Source organism: Photinus pyralis, unplaced genomic scaffold (genome assembly GCF_008802855.1).
Source record: "Photinus pyralis isolate 1611_PpyrPB1 unplaced genomic scaffold, Ppyr1.3 Ppyr1.4_unclustered_Scaffold7883, whole genome shotgun sequence".
NCBI lineage: Eukaryota > Metazoa > Arthropoda > Insecta > Coleoptera > Lampyridae > Photinus > Photinus pyralis.
The window spans coordinates 3,388-21,109 of NW_022172268.1; the positions used below are offsets into that span (position 1 = coordinate 3,388).

Sequence of the window (17,722 nt, forward strand, 5' to 3'; positions counted from 1 at the left end):
TTATGGTGTTCATAAGGCGAGGACGTTGTATTGTTAGTTTTTAGACCAAATGCGCGATATGTGTTACCAGATGCAGGTTAGACGTTTCTATTTCACGGGATAGGAGACTTATTACAGGTTGGTCTGCGATTTTTTGAAAGTTGACGAGTTTCATTAAACAGCCAAGCCAACAAAATCTTTTTTATAAAAGAGGGTGCTGGATTAGAAGGAAGTGATTTCGGGGGGATGAGAGAGAATAAGCACGCTTTATATCATTTCTTTTTAAATTCGCGAGAGGAGCTTTACTCATACAAATTGTCTTAATTGGTATCATCAGACTAAGAAATAACTATCGGTATTTCGAGTGATGTGATGCACAATTGGCTCAAACACAACATAAAGAATTTATCGCTGCCTTAACCTGAGCCACCTATGTAGATGAATCATTGACAAAATCATTTTATTTTCATATACGCCGCTGACAACGCCAGCATATCATACATCCACCTTTAATTTCTAATTTTTCAGTAAACAGTTCCGTCAATTCTTATTTTCACGTTGATGTTCTCGTGGCTGCTGGGCATGTGGATTGCTATGATTGAACTATGGCTCTGGAGCATCGTTCGCCTTATATAGAAGATTATTGAGACGGCATAAGTACCCATTACACGAAACAAACACTTATATTAAATCTGAACCACACAGGGACTCAGTCATTCTTGAAGTTCGCCTTGAATCATCTCCGAAAACAATCACCCGTTGTTCTCCGAACTCACAAAACTATGTGGCTCTGACCCCAAAGTACAGAACATCCGAGTCAGAATGGCCTTGAAAGTGAGAAACCAGTATTCTTGGCACGCATTAAGCTTTGAGTGAGCCAAAATCGATATGACCATTTTAAGAGTCTTATGTAGCCCACTGCAATCCAATGTAAATTTCCATCAAGAGCGCCGCCATAAAAACTATAGTGTGTGTTTTTCAAAGACAATTTTTTTTAAGAAACTATTTATAAATTTATGACGCTTTATCTACAAAATTGTTCCGGAGCTATTTTTTTTAAGTTTAATACCAACGGAATACCGAATTGTTTTAAAGATTAGATGTTTCGTTCACCGTATTGCGCCTAATGCTGTTTATTTTTTTACTCTCGAAGAACCACTTATATGGAAGAAAGTAAAACCGACGAGTTTTTTTAGATAGAGTTCATGACCCCTAAAAAAAATGAAAGTCATTAACTCTTTGTAAATAAAAAGTCTGTAAGTCAATAATTTTTGGATGTCATGTGGGGACGTTGTAAATCAACAGATTTGAGTGATAACAAGATAGGCGCTGCTGCAAACACAGTTGTCGGTGGGAATCTAACTACAGGGACCAAGACAGGAACTTAACAAAGCAAGACTAGTCATTTATCTCTTGCAAGCTGATAGATCATCTATCACTACTTACGATGTTTAATTTAAAGTTTCGCTTTGATGGTTAGAGATGAAAAACTACTAAACTCGTGCGCAGGCGGTTGATTTACCTTAACGATCGGGAATACCTATTGCTGGATTGATATTTTAGTGCGATTTATACGTTTTCCGTGACAAACTCCAGCTTCTGTTAATAAAACGATGCCGACTTTAGCACCGACTATAACGTGGGTAGCGGGAAAGGGAATGATTTCTCCGTCTTAATTTACTATTTCGTTCTCGTTATTCAAGGGCCATTTGTTCTGACAGGTATCCAGTGAATTGATCCCTGAATTTAAGGGGATAGGTAAGACAAACAGGTGGGAGATCAGCCTGTTTATTTTGAAAGCTGTTTATTATGAAAAAATAATGCTCGTCTAGGGCAATTTATGCCGGGACGCGCCTCGTCTTTTAGGCGTGGGTTTTACTCTATTTAGTTACCCATAGGTCCCGCAATACTGATAGCCAAGGAATATGTAGTTTCCATCTGGAAGTTTGTATACATTTGATTTAGTACCATTTTAACACAAATATTGTCCATTCAAATAAACCCATTGTCCCGTACACTCATCCCACTTCATCAAATAAAAAACATAAAATGCTCAATTATAAAGTACGGTTTAACTTGAATCACATAATGTGATACATAAAATAAGTATGGTCGATAGTATAAATTAATTCCAAATGATAGCAAAACTGTATTCTATAGAGAAATTGCGTTAAACTTCAATAGTTTAAAAATACGTTCTTCATATCTGAAGAAATGAAATGTTTGTCTAATCGTCGCACCTCAGTCCTCGTTGTACCAAAACTAAATCCAATTTGTTAAACGAAAATGAATCGGTAAGTTTAACTAGTGCGGGAGCCTGGGTCGGAAAGTGAGACACACAATTCTCTGAATAGAAACGTGACAGCAGCGTAACCGATTCCAGTTAAATCCAAGACGATTATTGTTGATTATAGAGTATCCCTATTTAAGATTAAACCAATTGCCTTCAAACACGTTACTATCCAATCGTTTGAATAATCGCAGCTTAATACGTGTATTTGTTAGGGTCTACTGTCTTTTAACATTATTTTAACTTCAGTCGGTGGGTGGGTATTTATACCGGCAACAAATTATTCCCTTGTATTATTGTAAATATAAGAATTGTAAGAATAGCTCGATCATCAACAGAATTTAGTACGTGCTCCAATATCATTCTTTCCTTAACGATTGGATCGATGTCGTATCCATTTCAAACTCTTGAGATTTGTATAGTCTGAAAACTTTCATACTCTTGTAGATATGTTTGGTGTACTGCTTAGAAGCATTTCCCACTCTTGTCACGTCATCACTGATCGCATTTAATGGAGAGTGCACAATTCGTAAAACTGGGGCCAAATTAAAGATGGCTATGTAGCCAAATTACGAAATCATATTTTTCGATTGGATTTCAACCATCGTTAGCAGGTCATAAATCATGCAGCAAATCGATTAAGACCGTTCGTAACGGCAGCTTTACACTTATGTCCATTTTCAGCCACAAACTGGCGTGATAAGAATCATCACACTAGTGTCTTTGTTGTTTATAAAGGCCAGCACCAGCTACGAGCACGAGAAATTAATTATTAGTTAACATCCAGTCCTGATTGTAATACAAATTTGGAACTGAACCCGATTTTTTTGCCTTGAGAATGAATCTCGGAGACACCGACGGAGCGACGATACGTGAACATACAGTGTTTCTAAGGGTGTATGCATTAAACATAAGACAGGCAGTATTTATCTCTCGACCTCTCACGCGAACATATTATTAATTTCTGCTCTGATCCTCATTATCAACTTTTTTACATAAAAGTGGTTAAAATTAGTAGTCTGTTCTGAATTCTGCCCGCCGAATTACGAGCGCTTTTTTTACCAAACACTTTCTTCCTGGACAAAGGCTGTCCTTGAAGATCTGCAGTAGGCTTCGCTCAGCTCTTGAAGTAAGATCATTCATAAAAGGCTGCAAAGGAAGGAGTGCACTCTAAGGTTCTTCAGTATCGGGATTCATATTCGATCGCCATATTTTGGTACTTGAGAGATTAGGTTGATTACCAATCATTTAATACTTTTCACCGAACGCTTCATATCCTTTGACGTTCTTCGGAAAAGGATTATCAGTTGGTGCTAACTTGGGGGTTGAGGCTTGATATAAGATCTCATTCTACCACTGATGTAAGCGGGACCACTATTCTCGAAAAACGTGCTCTCAAGTTCACGTTTCTAAACTCACACACTGGCTATGTATATTGCTGTCTGATTGACCTTTGATTTTAATGCGAAACAAAAACATTACTGGTCTGGGTGACCTTTGCAATCTAGTGCGATATACCATTACCATTCGAAGCTTCTGGTGGACTGAAATCTAAGTCTAGAATAAGACTGATAAAAATCGAGTGATTTTCTGCTAAGACTGAGGAGACAATTATCTCAACCCAAAATTGCCTAATATTGTCTACTAAAACGAACAAGGCGAAGCGGCGAGAAATCTAGATCACCTTCCTATATTGTGCCATTAAGTTATTTTCGCCAAACACCCCGTTTTCGTAACATGGTGCCGCACTCCTATGCAAAGACACTTGCGTAATTAAGTTAAAAAACACAACTTCGGCTGATTTCTACTACGTGCAAATCTAACTTTCTTCATTCAACTCGTATATCATGTTATTCAACTATCCAGAAAGTTTATATCTCAATGTTAGTCAATAAATTAAAAAGAGCGGTCTGTAGAAGATCACTCTAACCTGAGTCTCTCAGGTTCCGTTTAAGGCTTCAACGGCACATTGTTAATTTAAGAGTTAATGTTTAATCCCCAATCAATGACCGTTTGGGACAATGTTTTGACAAATCTGTTCGACAAAATTCTTCAGTTGTTCCCATATAGATCTGGAGCCTCATGCTCAGCTTCAGATAGCAAATACATAAGGGTTATTGATGGAAAGGCAGTCAAAACGAGCCGTTCGTTGCTATTAGTTCCCACTTAACACACAACACATTTCAAGGCTAAAATCTTTTCTAAATTATTTATTTAAATGCACACGCTGTTAACCTATGGAGAGACGACCACAAACGCCTTTCTGAGATTTTTGTTTGTTGAATTCAAAGCCTCAGAGAATTTGGATTACGACACCAAACAACATACACCTTTTGTTATCTCAGCGATCGACCTTGAATCCAACGGCCTTGAGCGCGGCCCCACGCGCTCTGCACAACAAAACAATAACAAAACCACTCTCTGTGGTTCTCAACAACTAGGGGAGCGCTGAAATCCATGGCCTTCACCATTAACCCCTCCGAAAACCAAACAAACACCCATGTCTCTCAACACTCGGACTTGAAATCAAGTGTGCCTCGCTCTACACCCACTAATCTAAGGCCGAAAAACACAAACATACAGCCCATTTCTATCTCACACTACTGAATCTTGAAATCCAATGGGCCTTTTCAGCATCACCCCCCCTCCAAAACACAAACGAATAGACCCTATTCATTTCAACACTGACCTTGACAACCCCTTTCTACTTCCCCGAGAGAAAACAACTTTCAATACGCATAACTAATATTTTGGACTCACCACACTTTGGACTTAGAAATGCTCTAACACTAGATTTCAATCATATTTAGGCACTTTTCCTGTTAAAGAGAGAACAGATCGGGGCCTTACTCTCATGAGGCTGAGATATGAGTTAAGGTTTATGAGGAATATGATGACAGTCATATTTAGCTATAATGATCTCAATGTTGACGATATCTATTTATACGGAAATTCTAAATAGGTATGAACAAAGTTTCGGAGAAGGATATTAGGTGAATTCAGATTGCAAGCGGGAAGGAATAATCATTCGAGAACGGTGAAGAGTTTAAATTCAATATGAATCAATAATAGAAACAATATGTATGGTGACGTGGCATTGTTGCTGTTATTGCGCATCGAAAAGGTCATATGGGAAAACTGTAGCAGTCGATAGAGTCGAATTCCGACGTAGAATCAGCAATATCATGCAAATAATTTCTCCAGTATTGACAAGCGGATTATCGTTGGCATAGTGTATTGCGGCTAGATTTCAAGGTCACGAGTTGGAAATATAAGGGTGAGAGTAGACCGTGATAGTGTTCGAATCAGCTCTAATGTATTAGTGAAAGTTAGAAAGGATTTGAAACGCACAAATCAACAGTGCGTAGAGTCCATGTAAAGTATGTTCAGAATAATGTCAAGGATTGGAAGGGAGTGGAGAAGAAGTTGTAGAACTCTGTCAAAGTGCCACACAGAATAAATGACACAAAATGTGTGGGTGGATCGGTATAGTTATGAAATGTTTCGGAAACCTATGAAAATTTAATGTTGTGTAGCTGCCATTACGATTCTACTGAATTAACTTCAAAGGAAAGCGAATCGGCCTAACTTACTCAAGTAGTTCTCTTGAAGAATAGCGATTGTAATATAAATCGAGAAGCGTCGGATTCAGGGGGCACAAACTACCTGTAATCTTAAATTTATGTAAAGTAATAGCATTGTGTTGTTCTTTGAGTGTTGTTGTGTAACATAAAAACATAATATTCATAGATAATTGTCTTTTTATTCGAATAATGATGTCCCATGAAAAAATACTTTTCAGTTTGTGTGAGTGAGGGCTACTAGTCGTCGTGTACTTCGCGTCTGCGTCATGAATAAACTAAAGAAACCTATATTCATGCGACGGAAAAATAGCTGTATAGTAACTATTACACGTGCCGTGGTCTGGTGTTTCTTGTTTACGTGATTAATGATATGGTATACGACGCACCATCACTTCTCAAGGTTGAAAATATGCAAGTAGCAAAGCGATTGAGGAACACTTAAAGTCGATTGTTAATCTACCCTTTTCTGACAGCTTAGATTACTCAGAAATAATGAGATCGGCTACAGTAAAACTTAACCTTGATAACGCAATCCTTCGCATTGCATGAGCGGCAGTGTTATGACTCTATCGCAAAGGGAAGATTGGTGAACTACTTTTAAAAGGGTCAAACGTATCTCGTAAATTTGAATTTTTCCGAATCAACAAAGAAGTATCTGAAGAGGACTAGATGGTCCAATGATGACAAAAGAAAGAATGTTCGTACGAGATAAAGTTCGGATACACTTAATATAAAGTACCACTACTATATCCTGCGTCAATGAAGGGACTAAGAAAATTGTGAAGAGTGTAAGACACTCAACAAATGTGGCCGACACAAAGCTTCTGCAAATATTGCTGCGATGGGAATGAAACGATATTGAAGAACTGTTTAATTTAAAAATATAATTCACTATCGTTTGATTTCTGTAGGATATATACGCTCTGTCCTGTCTTCTATCAAACAAAGTTTATTAAGTGAACAGGGATTAACATACCGGTCACTTATTGTAAAATGTGAGTTGGTTGTGAGATTAGTGACGTATTCGATTGACGATTTTCATATTCTATACGCGTATTTGAAAGTATGTGTAAAACTCATAATAGTATATATATTGTAGTAAACTTTCCCAATATAGGTTGCATTGATTGGAAATATTTACACTAATGACCTATATTATTATAATGTTATTTCTATTAATCAACTCCTCATTAACGGTACGTAAACATTTGAGGAGGGCCACGTTGAAGTTATTTTTCATAATTGTTGTCCTAAGATTCTAAAAATATGTCACACCAAGTACGAAATCAACACCAAGAAGCATAGCATTGTTATCATGCAAATAACATGTAATAAAGAGTTCGGAAAAGCGGAAGTTTGGTACGGATGGAGAAGGATTGGTTTAATAACTCTCAGTAAACTAACTTCAGTTGAAACTACACTCTTCCGGATATCAATACGACTGCGGTCCTGGTACTAAACTAGACAAAAGACTAAAGCGAGGTGATCCCGGCATAAACCCACTAGACGCCCAGTGTAAAGAGCACGACATTAGCTATAGGGATAACCAAGACTTGGAAGGTCGACATCGAGCAGATCGGGTTCTAGAGCGGAAAGCTTGGGAACGGTTAAAAGCTTCCGACACGAAGTTAGGGGAACGAGCAGCGGCTCTTACAGTGGGCACCATCATGAAGGTAAAACGAAAGTTGGGGATGGGAGTGAAGAAGAATAAGAAGAAGAGTAGTTTATTGAACTTGCGCAGGACGATTGCTAAGAAAATGAGGAAAAGCGGCAATACCGCGGATGTGATAAAGTCAGCTGTTACTGCAGCAAATATGGCCATAAAAAATTTAGGTGGTAGGAAAAATGTAAGCGTACCTAGAGTTATTCCCATACCAAAACAGGGTGGGTTTTTACCATTTTTGATACCCCTATTCTCCGGTTTATCGGCAGTGGGAGCTTTAGCCGGCGGCGCGGCAGGCATTGCTAAAGCAGTTAATGCATCTCGTGACGCACGTAAAATTCAAGATGAAACTTCACGCCATAATCGCACGATGGAATCGATCGCTATAGGAAATAAAAGTGGCAATGCGCTGTACTTGAAACCTTACAAATCGGGAGGCAGTTTGGCGTTGCATTTAAAAAAAAAAAACTTCAAAAAATTGCCTAAGCGGCCGTTAACAGATTTAGATCTACGTAAGCACGCAAAAGGGTGTGTACCATACTTTAGGGATGTGTTTATGCGAGATAATATGCCTATATCGCCATGGAAAAATGAATCCGGGGTTATTAATTTAGACAGTCAAAGGGGGCGTGGTACTCATTGGGTCTCGTACAAAAAACGTGGTAGACGAGTTTGGTACTATGATAGTTTCGGTAATATTCCACCACCACGAGAAGTGATCGAGTATTTCCGCGACTGTAAAATCTATTATAATTACGGACAAGAGCAACAATTTGGTACAACGAATTGCGGCCATCTGTGCTTAAAATTTCTGTATAAATAACAGCAACACTGACTAAGCGAGCAGTAGCGGTAATCATGTCGACGACGTTCAGCATAGAGGGTGTTGGAAATACGGCGAGTCACGATTTCTATCCACCTATTGAACTTCCTTCGGGGAAAATGTACGTTATCGGGATGGTGGGGTTTTATGGCTGTAACAGCATAAGAAACATTCACGCGGGAAACGATAAGTTTTACTATAAAACTGATTCAAATAGCTCAATATACTCCAAGGCAATAACAATTCCGCATGGTACTTACGAATTGGAAGAGATAAGCGAGTATATAAAAGCTCACATTCCTACAAGTCGCTTTAGTCTACGTGCAAATAACAATACGCTCAAGTGCGAACTTAATTGCGAATTTCATATAGATTTCACTCCAAGAGACTGCATAGGGCGCATGCTCGGTTTCGAATCGAGGATATTGGAAGCGAACGTTCTACATACATCTGCTTTAGATATTCAAATCATTAAGCACACTAACATTCACATAGAGTGCAATCTCATTACGGGATCCTATCGAAACGGAAATCGTGCTAAGGTCCTTTACGAAATAGACGTTTCCGTTCCACCAGGTTACCGCTTAGATAAAATTCCTAGTAATACTCAATATCTGGAAGTAAATACCAGTAGAATTAGCAATATAACTATAAAGTTGACGAATCAAAAGGGTGAACCGATCGATTTCGGGGAAAGTGAACCGTTTACAGTACGATTAGAGTTAAAAGAATATGGGGTTACGTATTAATCAAGGTCCATTGCCATCCTTCCTCAACGCTATAAATAAACAAGGTGACCGGAAATCGAGTTATTCTCAATCGAGACAGAACCCGGGCACGTTAACGCCAGTAGAAAAAATCTTTCTTGGAATCCATTGGCCTGAAAGTGCAAAATGGCGGCGGCAGCAGACTCGTTAAACGTCTTTCAAAGCGTACACTTTGACGAAACGATTGTTAAATCCGATATTCATACCCATCTTCCATACGGAGGATCTTCAGATTACGGACTTTCCAGTGAAATACGAATATTAATTCAAAATCAAGAGCTGATAAGCGCCACCTACGACAGTTTTTTGTACTTGGAAGGAAAAATTGAATGGAGTCAGCCGGAAGGAGAGGGTGCCATCGCAAAAACATGCAACCTAACAAACAATTTCGCACCATTCCTTTTCGAAGAAATTCGCTATGAGTTGGGAGGTCAGAAAGTGGATGTATGCAGGAATCCTGGTATTACATCCTCACTGAAGGGATACGTATCGTATACGTCTACTGAAAGCAAAGGTCTCAAACATTTGGGGTGGTCACCGACCGATGAATCCCTTCAAGTAGATTTCAATAAGAGCAACAAGGAGAAGCATTTCGCTGTTTGCATTCCGCTAAAACACATATTCGGATGCATGGAGGACTATCGACAGGTTATCGTAAACATGCGACAAGAATTGGTATTAATTCGTGCTAGAAGCGATGCCAATTGCTACATCGGTACCGCCGACGATGCAACAATAACATTAACAAAAATTCAATGGAAAGTTCCTCACGTGACCGTTAGCGATAGCGCCAAAATTAGCCTATACGAACGCATCAATAAAGATGCTATAATCACAATGCCATTTCGTCAATGGGAACTGTACGAATTGCCCGCTTTAAAACAGGCACAGTCGGATATATGGCCAATCAAAACTTCAACTCAACTAGAGAAACCACGATGGATAATTGTGGCATTTCAACGAAGCGGTAAAAAGTTTTCACACGAAGCAAGAGCGGCCAATTTCGATAACATCAATATTCGAAATTTAAAACTGCATCTCAACTCGGAAAGTTATCCGTACGAAGCGATGCATTTAGATTTTAATGCCAACAAGTACATCATTGCATATCAAAACTATTTAAACTTTCGGCGCGATTATTACTCGAAAGATGAGCATCAAGACGCCCTCTTTGACTATTTGTATTTTAAAAGTTGTCCCATCTTCGTGCTGGACTGTTCAAAGCAAAACGAATCTCTGAAGCATTCGGCGGTAGATGTTAAGTTGGAAATGGAGTCAATGGAGGCCTTCGAGGCGGGAACGGTTGCCTATTGTCTGATCCTGCACGACGCACTAATTCAATACAATCCTCTGACCGGGGAAGTGAAGAAACTATGATTTGTATTTATTTATTAAATGTATAAATAAAATGTAATGATAAAAAATGTTCGTAGTCTTATTTCAACCGCGACCCCAAAATGAAGGTAGTGATGCAGAAGCAAAAGCTGCTCGTTCAAAATCTCGACACGACGCCAAATGTGGACCACAAAAAAACCCATGGCGTATTACTTCCAAACAGCGTAAGATGTCTCATTTGTGGACCGTCCAATTGTGGTAAAACGAATACGATGCTCAGTCTGCTAACTGAACCTAATGGTCTTCGCTTCAAACACGTGTACGTCTATTCCAAATCGCTGAATCAAGACAAATATAGGGTTTTGGGGGAAATTTTGCAACCAATGAAGGATATTGGCTTCTTCACATTCAACAAGAACGCGGACATTATGGAGCCCAGTGCTGCTAAACCTAATTCGGTTTTTATCTTTGACGATATCGCTTGTGAAAAACAGGATAACATTAGAGCATACTTTTCAATGGGCAGGCATAACGCCATCGATTGTTTCTACTTGGGTCAGACGTATTCTAAAATTCCTAAACAATTGATTAGAGATAATGCCAACTGAATTGTCCTATTCGAACAGGACGACTTGAATTTGCGACATATTTATGAAGATCATGTCGCACCCATAATAACCATGCAGCTGTTTCGAGAGATGTGTTCGGAAAGCTGGCGAACCCCGTATGGGTTTATGGTGATAAATAAGGATGCGGATGTGCAAAACGGTCGTTTCAGGAAAGGCTTCGATCACTATATAATACCATGAAAACATGTTTATTGTTCAGTTCAACTGTAACAGCTTTAACAGCTTTACCAGCTTTTAACAGCTTTAATACCTCTAACAGCTTAACAGCTGAACGGCTTTAACTAACAGCTGAACAGCTTTAACCGCTGAACAGCTTAACAGCTTTATTGGGGGGAACAGACCCTGTTCCAGTTGATCTGTTCATTTGATATCGGTTTACCTGTTCCGTTGATCATGGATAATAAGGAGATGGCCTTGAAACGACGAATAGTTCAGGCGCGTAAAGCGATACAGCAAAAGTACAATCGTCTCAAAGCGGATCGTTTTATTAAAGAAGTGGAATTTGTACGAACGTATAAACCGCTAATTCAACCGCTAGCTCAGATCGTAAAGAAAATCGAACCGCCGTCATCATTGGTTATAGAAACGAAAAAGGAGGAGCCATCAGAGGACGAAGTATTTACATCACCCCCTAAAAAACGTCAATCTCCTGTAAAAAGAAAGTCACCACAACAACGTAAGACTCCTGCGATACCTTATTACACGCGAGTGAGACGTAGGCCCTCTTCCCTTACCGAGATCAGTCCGCTGGCTAGACTTCCATACTTTCAAAAATATCCGCCAACTGATATTAGTCCTATGGTTAGACCTTTTCATCCCACGGCTACTCCATCATTGAGACAGGCGCCATCATTTCTACAGAGTACAGTGATAGGAGAGCATCAACCGGAAGAAGAAGAAGAAGAGTCCTCTATCGCATCAGAATCATCTGCATCATTACTTGATATGCAAGGTTCGCAAGCCTTTTTGGAACAATACAAACACCTACCACGTATATACGTTGAGCGCATGATAAGAGATACGAGTAATGCAATTGACACCACCTTTGGAATTCATTATAATGTCGAAACGGATAAGTGGAGAATGGGCAAGACTGAGGTGACGATAGATGACGAAGATTTGGTCATTAACGGGAACCGGTACAAAGGTACTGCGGGGCTATACGAACTTATCATCATGAATGAACCGGATGAATCGCTAGTATCCAAGCAGGATAGAAGTAACTATAAGCAGATAATAATAGCAACTCATGTCGCACGGCGCAATTACGACCCCACAGAACAGATTCGTGGCAATAAGAGCAAAAAGTATACGCTGATAATAAAGCCTCTCCTGAAGGAGGAGGAAGCGGCGAATAGGGGGCGTGCGAAATCGGGAAGCGGTATTACTCTATTCAAGGAACTCGACCGACCGATCGAATACAAATACTGGAATAGCGTGCATGAATTGATTAGGGACCTAGAGGTTTTATGGGGTGAAAAAATGGCAGGCAACACAGGAGTAAAAAATGATATAATATCAATCGTGGAAGAGCTGTACGAGGAGGGTTACATACAAAAGCCTACGCAGCGATTTTTATCTCAACTAGTATAAATACCCCATTTCCGTCTTCCCCGCTTACATTCATCATGGATAAATTCGGACGTTCTCATACCCATGCTCAATTTGGAAAACTGTTAAAGACAAAATTTTCCATTACCAACGATACGATAAATGTGGAAAATAAGAGACTAAGTAATGTTGTCGACCCTATTGAACGTCATGATGCCCTAACCTTACAACACTACCTATCAACAAGACTGAATCTTAACGGAAACCGGTTAATGAATGTGGCCGATCCAGTAGACGATGGCGATGCCATAAATAGAGGATACTTCATGTATTACATGCAGATTGCGAAAGTACCTGTAGACGGTCTTCGCAATTACGTGGAGGCACTAGAGGAAGAGTTGAAGGCGGTCAAAGCAACCCTACATAAACTAATAGAGGATGCAGCAAGTGGTAAATGAGCTACATAAAGCAGCACGAAAAAACTTCGCACGTAGACGTACCATCATTAAGGGATTTGATGATCTTTGGCAAGCCGATTTGGCCGAATTTATACCTTACGCTAAACAGAATAAAGGCTACAAATACATACTGATAGTTATCGATTGTTTCTCAAAATATCTGTGGACGAGAGGATTGAAGACTAAAACGGGTGAGGAGGTGACAAAAGCCATACAGGATATTTTCAAAACTACCAGACGGAGACCGAAAAATCTACAGACCGATGCCGGGAAGGAATTCTATAACAAATCATTTGACAAATTGATGGCGCGAGAACACATTAATCACTATTCCACGTACAGTACAAAAAAGCTGCCATAGCCGAAAGAATAATTAGGACGATCAAAAATTATTTATACCGACAGTTTAGTCTACGTGGAAAATATGTATGGATTGATGCAATTGAATCAATCACGAGCGAGTATAATAATCGTAAAAATCGAACAACGGGGATGAAGCCGATCGAAGTAAAGGCCGATACACAGCTGAAGGCCTACAGACACATCAAGCTCTTTAACAAGAAACATCGTTTTAATGTTGGCGATGTAGTTCGAATTAGTAAGCACAAGAGTGTGTTCGCCAAGGGATATACTCCGAACTGGTCCAGTGAACTGTTTAAAATTGCAAAAGTCCAAATAACCAATCCCGTGACGTACTTGTTGGAAGACATGAAAGGAAAACCGATACTGGGAGGATTTTATGAGCAGGAACTGCAAAAAGCTAAGTATTCCGATATCTATTTGGTGGAGAAGGTGCTGCGACGTAAGAAAGATAAAGTGTACGTCAAGTGGTGGGGACTGGACGAAAAATCTTGGATAGAAAATGATAATATCGTATTGTAATTTTCGCTGTAAATTAATAAATAAAGAAAACAAAAGCTTTTTTGTACTTTTTTTATTTTGCTTTCCTATTACCATACAACATATTTTTCTTTTTTTTAAGTAAAGCTATCGTTATTGATAATTTTTTCAAGCATATCGTACGTTTTCTTATAATCACTCAGCAACGTTGAGGGCCATACAGTGCTATCTGGACCACACCTCCAACCAAGCAGAGCGTTATGATCTTGTGTGCCTCTCCTAATGTTCTCCAATAGCCACTCGTAGATTTTGCGATGGTAGTTATTTTGACGTGGATTAAAATCTATTTTAACGTGCGCCTCCTGGCAAACATCAATCAATATTTGCAGCGCATTGAAGTTGGCATACTCCGCAGCTGTACATATGGCTTCGTTAATAACTTGCGAACTATCCTTATAAATACTACTAATTACATTATCTACACTGTTTCCTCTTAAATTTACTATAAACATTTCAAAATGCATTGATACACTAGGAGTATGAACATCAGCAAAACGATCACCGTTTACTCGTGAATAATGATTCATTAGATAGTCAAGTTCGATCTTTTTGTGAAATAGTAATTTAACCATTTCTTTACACACATTTTTCGCTATAGCACACCATCTAAAACACTCATCTGGAATAACAATATTCTGTAAAATATTGTTAATGAGAAAGTAGGTGTCGATAGAAAAGGATGATGTGTTTAAAACGACACTCTTCAAATGTGCAAAGTATATTGAGCTTGACGCAAAAAGGATTTCTTGTTCCAATCCTCGATCGCCGCCACCAGTGCTTGCCATCTTTATAGGGTAAAAACACACACCTACAAAAAGGAAAGGATAGACACCAAAATTGATTAAATAAGAGGTTGTGGAACACACTGTTAAGTAGAAAAGTTATAGCCCCAAGGGAGGGTGTTAATACAATCTAAACTAATTTGTCGTTTATCATCATACGGACTTAAAACCACCTTATTCTGTTTGATCGTGAATACTAAATGTTTTCGGGATTTTATTAAATATTGAGGCCGTGTTACTACCGCATTGTTAAATATGCTGTTTTTATAGTCCTCCAAAGTTATTTCCCGGATACTGGCATAAGTTGAACCTTTGGACCTCTTGAATACCTTACCGTCCACGAGATAAGAGTACATTTTCGCTCTAAGCCCTACAAACTCTAGCATTATTTTTCCATTGTTCTCGTCCTTCATCAGCCCGGGGACTTTTTTATTAACCAGGGGTATGTCAAAAACGTTATTATGATTATAATTCGACGTATCAAACTTATCGATGTTTTCTCTTATGGATTCGTAAATGTCTGGAACTGAAAATGAGTAGATCAAACTATCGGTGTCGGTATATAATAGTTTTGCGCGATCCTTGAACTCTTTTAAAACGAAATTGTAATGAAAATCATAAAGAATAGTTTTTGATACATCTAATACGGTTAAGCCTGCATAAATGGGTTTGTTGAGCAGTACTTCCAAACGATTCATTTCTATGATTGCTAGATCTTCATTGTCATCGAAAAGCATACAGCTTTTAAAGTTTGGTTTGGATATATAAGCACCGGCGCCGTACCTACCGCCCCACTTGTTTACCAAATGCACATCTTTATATTTCCTTACGTTCTCCATCAATTTACCAAATACACAATTTACCATTAGTTTATAAAAATTGATATCGAATTCATTCGTAGATTCTTGTCGCTTTTGCGTATTTAAATCGATATACTTTTTTAACCAAGGCGATTGTCGAAATCTTAATACGCGATTAATTTTATCGAGTCGTAATCCGTGCTTTATGTACTGCTTTAAATTTCTGTAATGTAAAACGTAGTTCTGTTTTGAATACAATGTCAGAAGTAATTTCTTAAATTTACCATTGGGGGGAGTTCGGTGTTCGGGCGCAAGTGGAAGATCTTTATGAAAGGAGTGGATATTCGTGGGATAATTTAGATCACAATCTAAAATGTAGCCGATTTCTGCGTTATCGGGGTGGTTCAATATATCTAACGTTTCAAATGAATCCTCATCTACAAAGGAAAACTCTCCGTACGGCAAAAATTCGCACATTGTGGCGCCATATAGAGAATTTACATCAAAATACATTAAGTAGGTCGATTCAAGTTCGGGGCGGTAACCTTCCTTCATATACTTATTATTAGCCTTCGCGTATCTCGTAGAACATTGCGTTATACCACCGCGAATTCCTCTTTCGATGAACATTACTTGATCTATGTCAGTTAAAAGCTCTAATTGAACGTCGGTAATTTTCAACATCGCGTCGAATGCAAGACCAGGGGCGCTAAAGTAGTGAAGAGGGTCCAATTTATAAGTCTGTAGACATGTATTGCGAAAATTTTCAAAAATATCCGCCAAAAGCAACACGTCAGTTTTCAAATACAAATCTGAAAATTGTCCGAGAGTCTCTATGGAAAACGAGTTCCATATATTTAAAGCATGAGTGTAATCATCTTCGCTAATTTCTTCACCGCGCAATGAACTGAAGAAGTTATTTTTAGGAGGTAAACAGCGCTCATTTAACTTTTCAAAGCAATCGACGTATTCATATGGGAATACACCTTTCCGTGTAAGTAACTCGAATTCGGATTCACCGCCGACATACTCCGAGCGCGTTATATTTTTTTTGTCCTTACTTAAATAGGACGCAAGCTTATCAATGCTACTACTCATAAAGCGAAAGGAATCTATAAATCTAAAAATAATCTTCGTATCTTGCACGTGTTTCGAAAAGGAGATATACTTCTCTTTGTTTAAAGGTAAAACTTTTATTTGGCCAGGTATAGCGGTTGCAAGTTCGCGGATAATGAAATGGGCATCGTACCCACTGAGATTATGAAAGACCACAGGGATCGCGTGACTGTTTTGGTAGTTTACATTACAGGACTGGTGCGAAGCAGAGCGATACCGCGAAGTGAAATGGCAATGATCCCTACAACGAATTTCATTTTCCAAAAAAGGTTTCTCACAAATATGACAATGGGTGGCGTTTTTGAAATCTTCCTCTTGAGCTTCACTCAATGTTTCCATCGGTAGGGGATTGTTAATAATTGCATTAGCCCAGAGCGCGATGTTGTGTAGATTGTTTATAAACCACGATACACAATCCGCGCCTCTGTATAACGAGAATCGCGATAATGAATTGTCATATGCACATTTGAGATAAAAAGCTATGCTGTAAGGTACGTGCTTTTGAAATAGTTTTGTGTTTTCCCCACTACCGCAAACGGTATCACAATTCTCCAGAAGGCATTCAATATCTGCGTAAATCGCGAACGGAACTTTTTCCTTATTAGAATAATGAGAGAATTTCAAAATTTTCTCCGATTCGGAAGGTACTCTTACCGCACATTTATTTATGTCATGACAACGAACCGTGTGCTTTTCCAGTAGGCGATTCGATGAAAAATGATTTAAACAAATATTACACAAAAACTTTGCGTGTCCCCTATTGGATAATTGTGACGATAATAAACGGGATAAATTTTTAATCCACGCAAAGTGAAAGTAATTAGTATTTTTTGGGCAAATACGATTTTTTGGAGCCTTATTGTTATTAGAAGATAATACCAATAAATTGATTGCGTTTGCCCGCGCTTCACGATTTTCACTCAACAAGAAAGGAAGGACTTTTCTCTTTTCTAAGCAATACAAATTAATGGCAAGATTATTCAATCTTTCGAATTTTTTTATATCGTTTAGTTGAATGGGAAACGTAATGGGACCACTATTCAAA

The 17,722-nt window shown here is 38.7% G+C and overlaps 3 protein-coding genes across 3 annotated transcripts; 2 read left to right on the forward strand and 1 right to left on the reverse strand.

Annotated features, from left to right (window-relative positions):
• Positions 1-9,232: 9,232 nt before the first annotated feature.
• On the forward strand, positions 9,233-10,483 carry LOC116182881. Its single transcript, XM_031503443.1, has one exon. The coding sequence runs from the start codon at positions 9,233-9,235 to the stop codon at positions 10,481-10,483; it is 1,251 nt and encodes a 416-aa protein (XP_031359303.1).
• A 2,410-nt stretch (positions 10,484-12,893) lies between these two features.
• Positions 12,894-13,961, forward strand: LOC116182882. Its single transcript, XM_031503445.1, has 2 exons — positions 12,894-13,064; positions 13,422-13,961. Exons 1-2 carry the CDS (start codon positions 12,894-12,896, stop codon positions 13,959-13,961), a joined length of 711 nt encoding a protein of 236 aa, XP_031359305.1.
• Positions 13,962-14,847: 886 nt separating this feature from the next.
• LOC116182883 lies at positions 14,848-16,659 on the reverse strand. Its single transcript, XM_031503446.1, has one exon. The coding sequence runs from the start codon at positions 16,657-16,659 to the stop codon at positions 14,848-14,850; it is 1,812 nt and encodes a 603-aa protein (XP_031359306.1).
• Between the last annotated feature and the right edge of the window lie 1,063 nt (positions 16,660-17,722).

What these genes read in the sequence shown, in the direction of transcription:
- LOC116182881 (XM_031503443.1), top strand. Translation starts at nt 9,233, where the DNA reads ATGGCGGCGGCAGCAGACTCGTTAAACGTCTTTCAAAGCGTACACTTT.
- LOC116182883 (XM_031503446.1), bottom strand. Translation starts at nt 16,659, where the DNA reads ATGAGTAGTAGCATTGATAAGCTTGCGTCCTATTTAAGTAAGGACAAA.
- LOC116182882 (XM_031503445.1), top strand. Translation starts at nt 12,894, where the DNA reads ATGAATGTGGCCGATCCAGTAGACGATGGCGATGCCATAAATAGAGGA. An exon ending in ATAAACTAATAGAGGATGCA is followed by an intron (nt 13,065 to 13,421) that starts GCAAGTGGTAAA and finishes TTCCACGTACAG; the next exon opens with TACAAAAAAGCTGCCATAGC.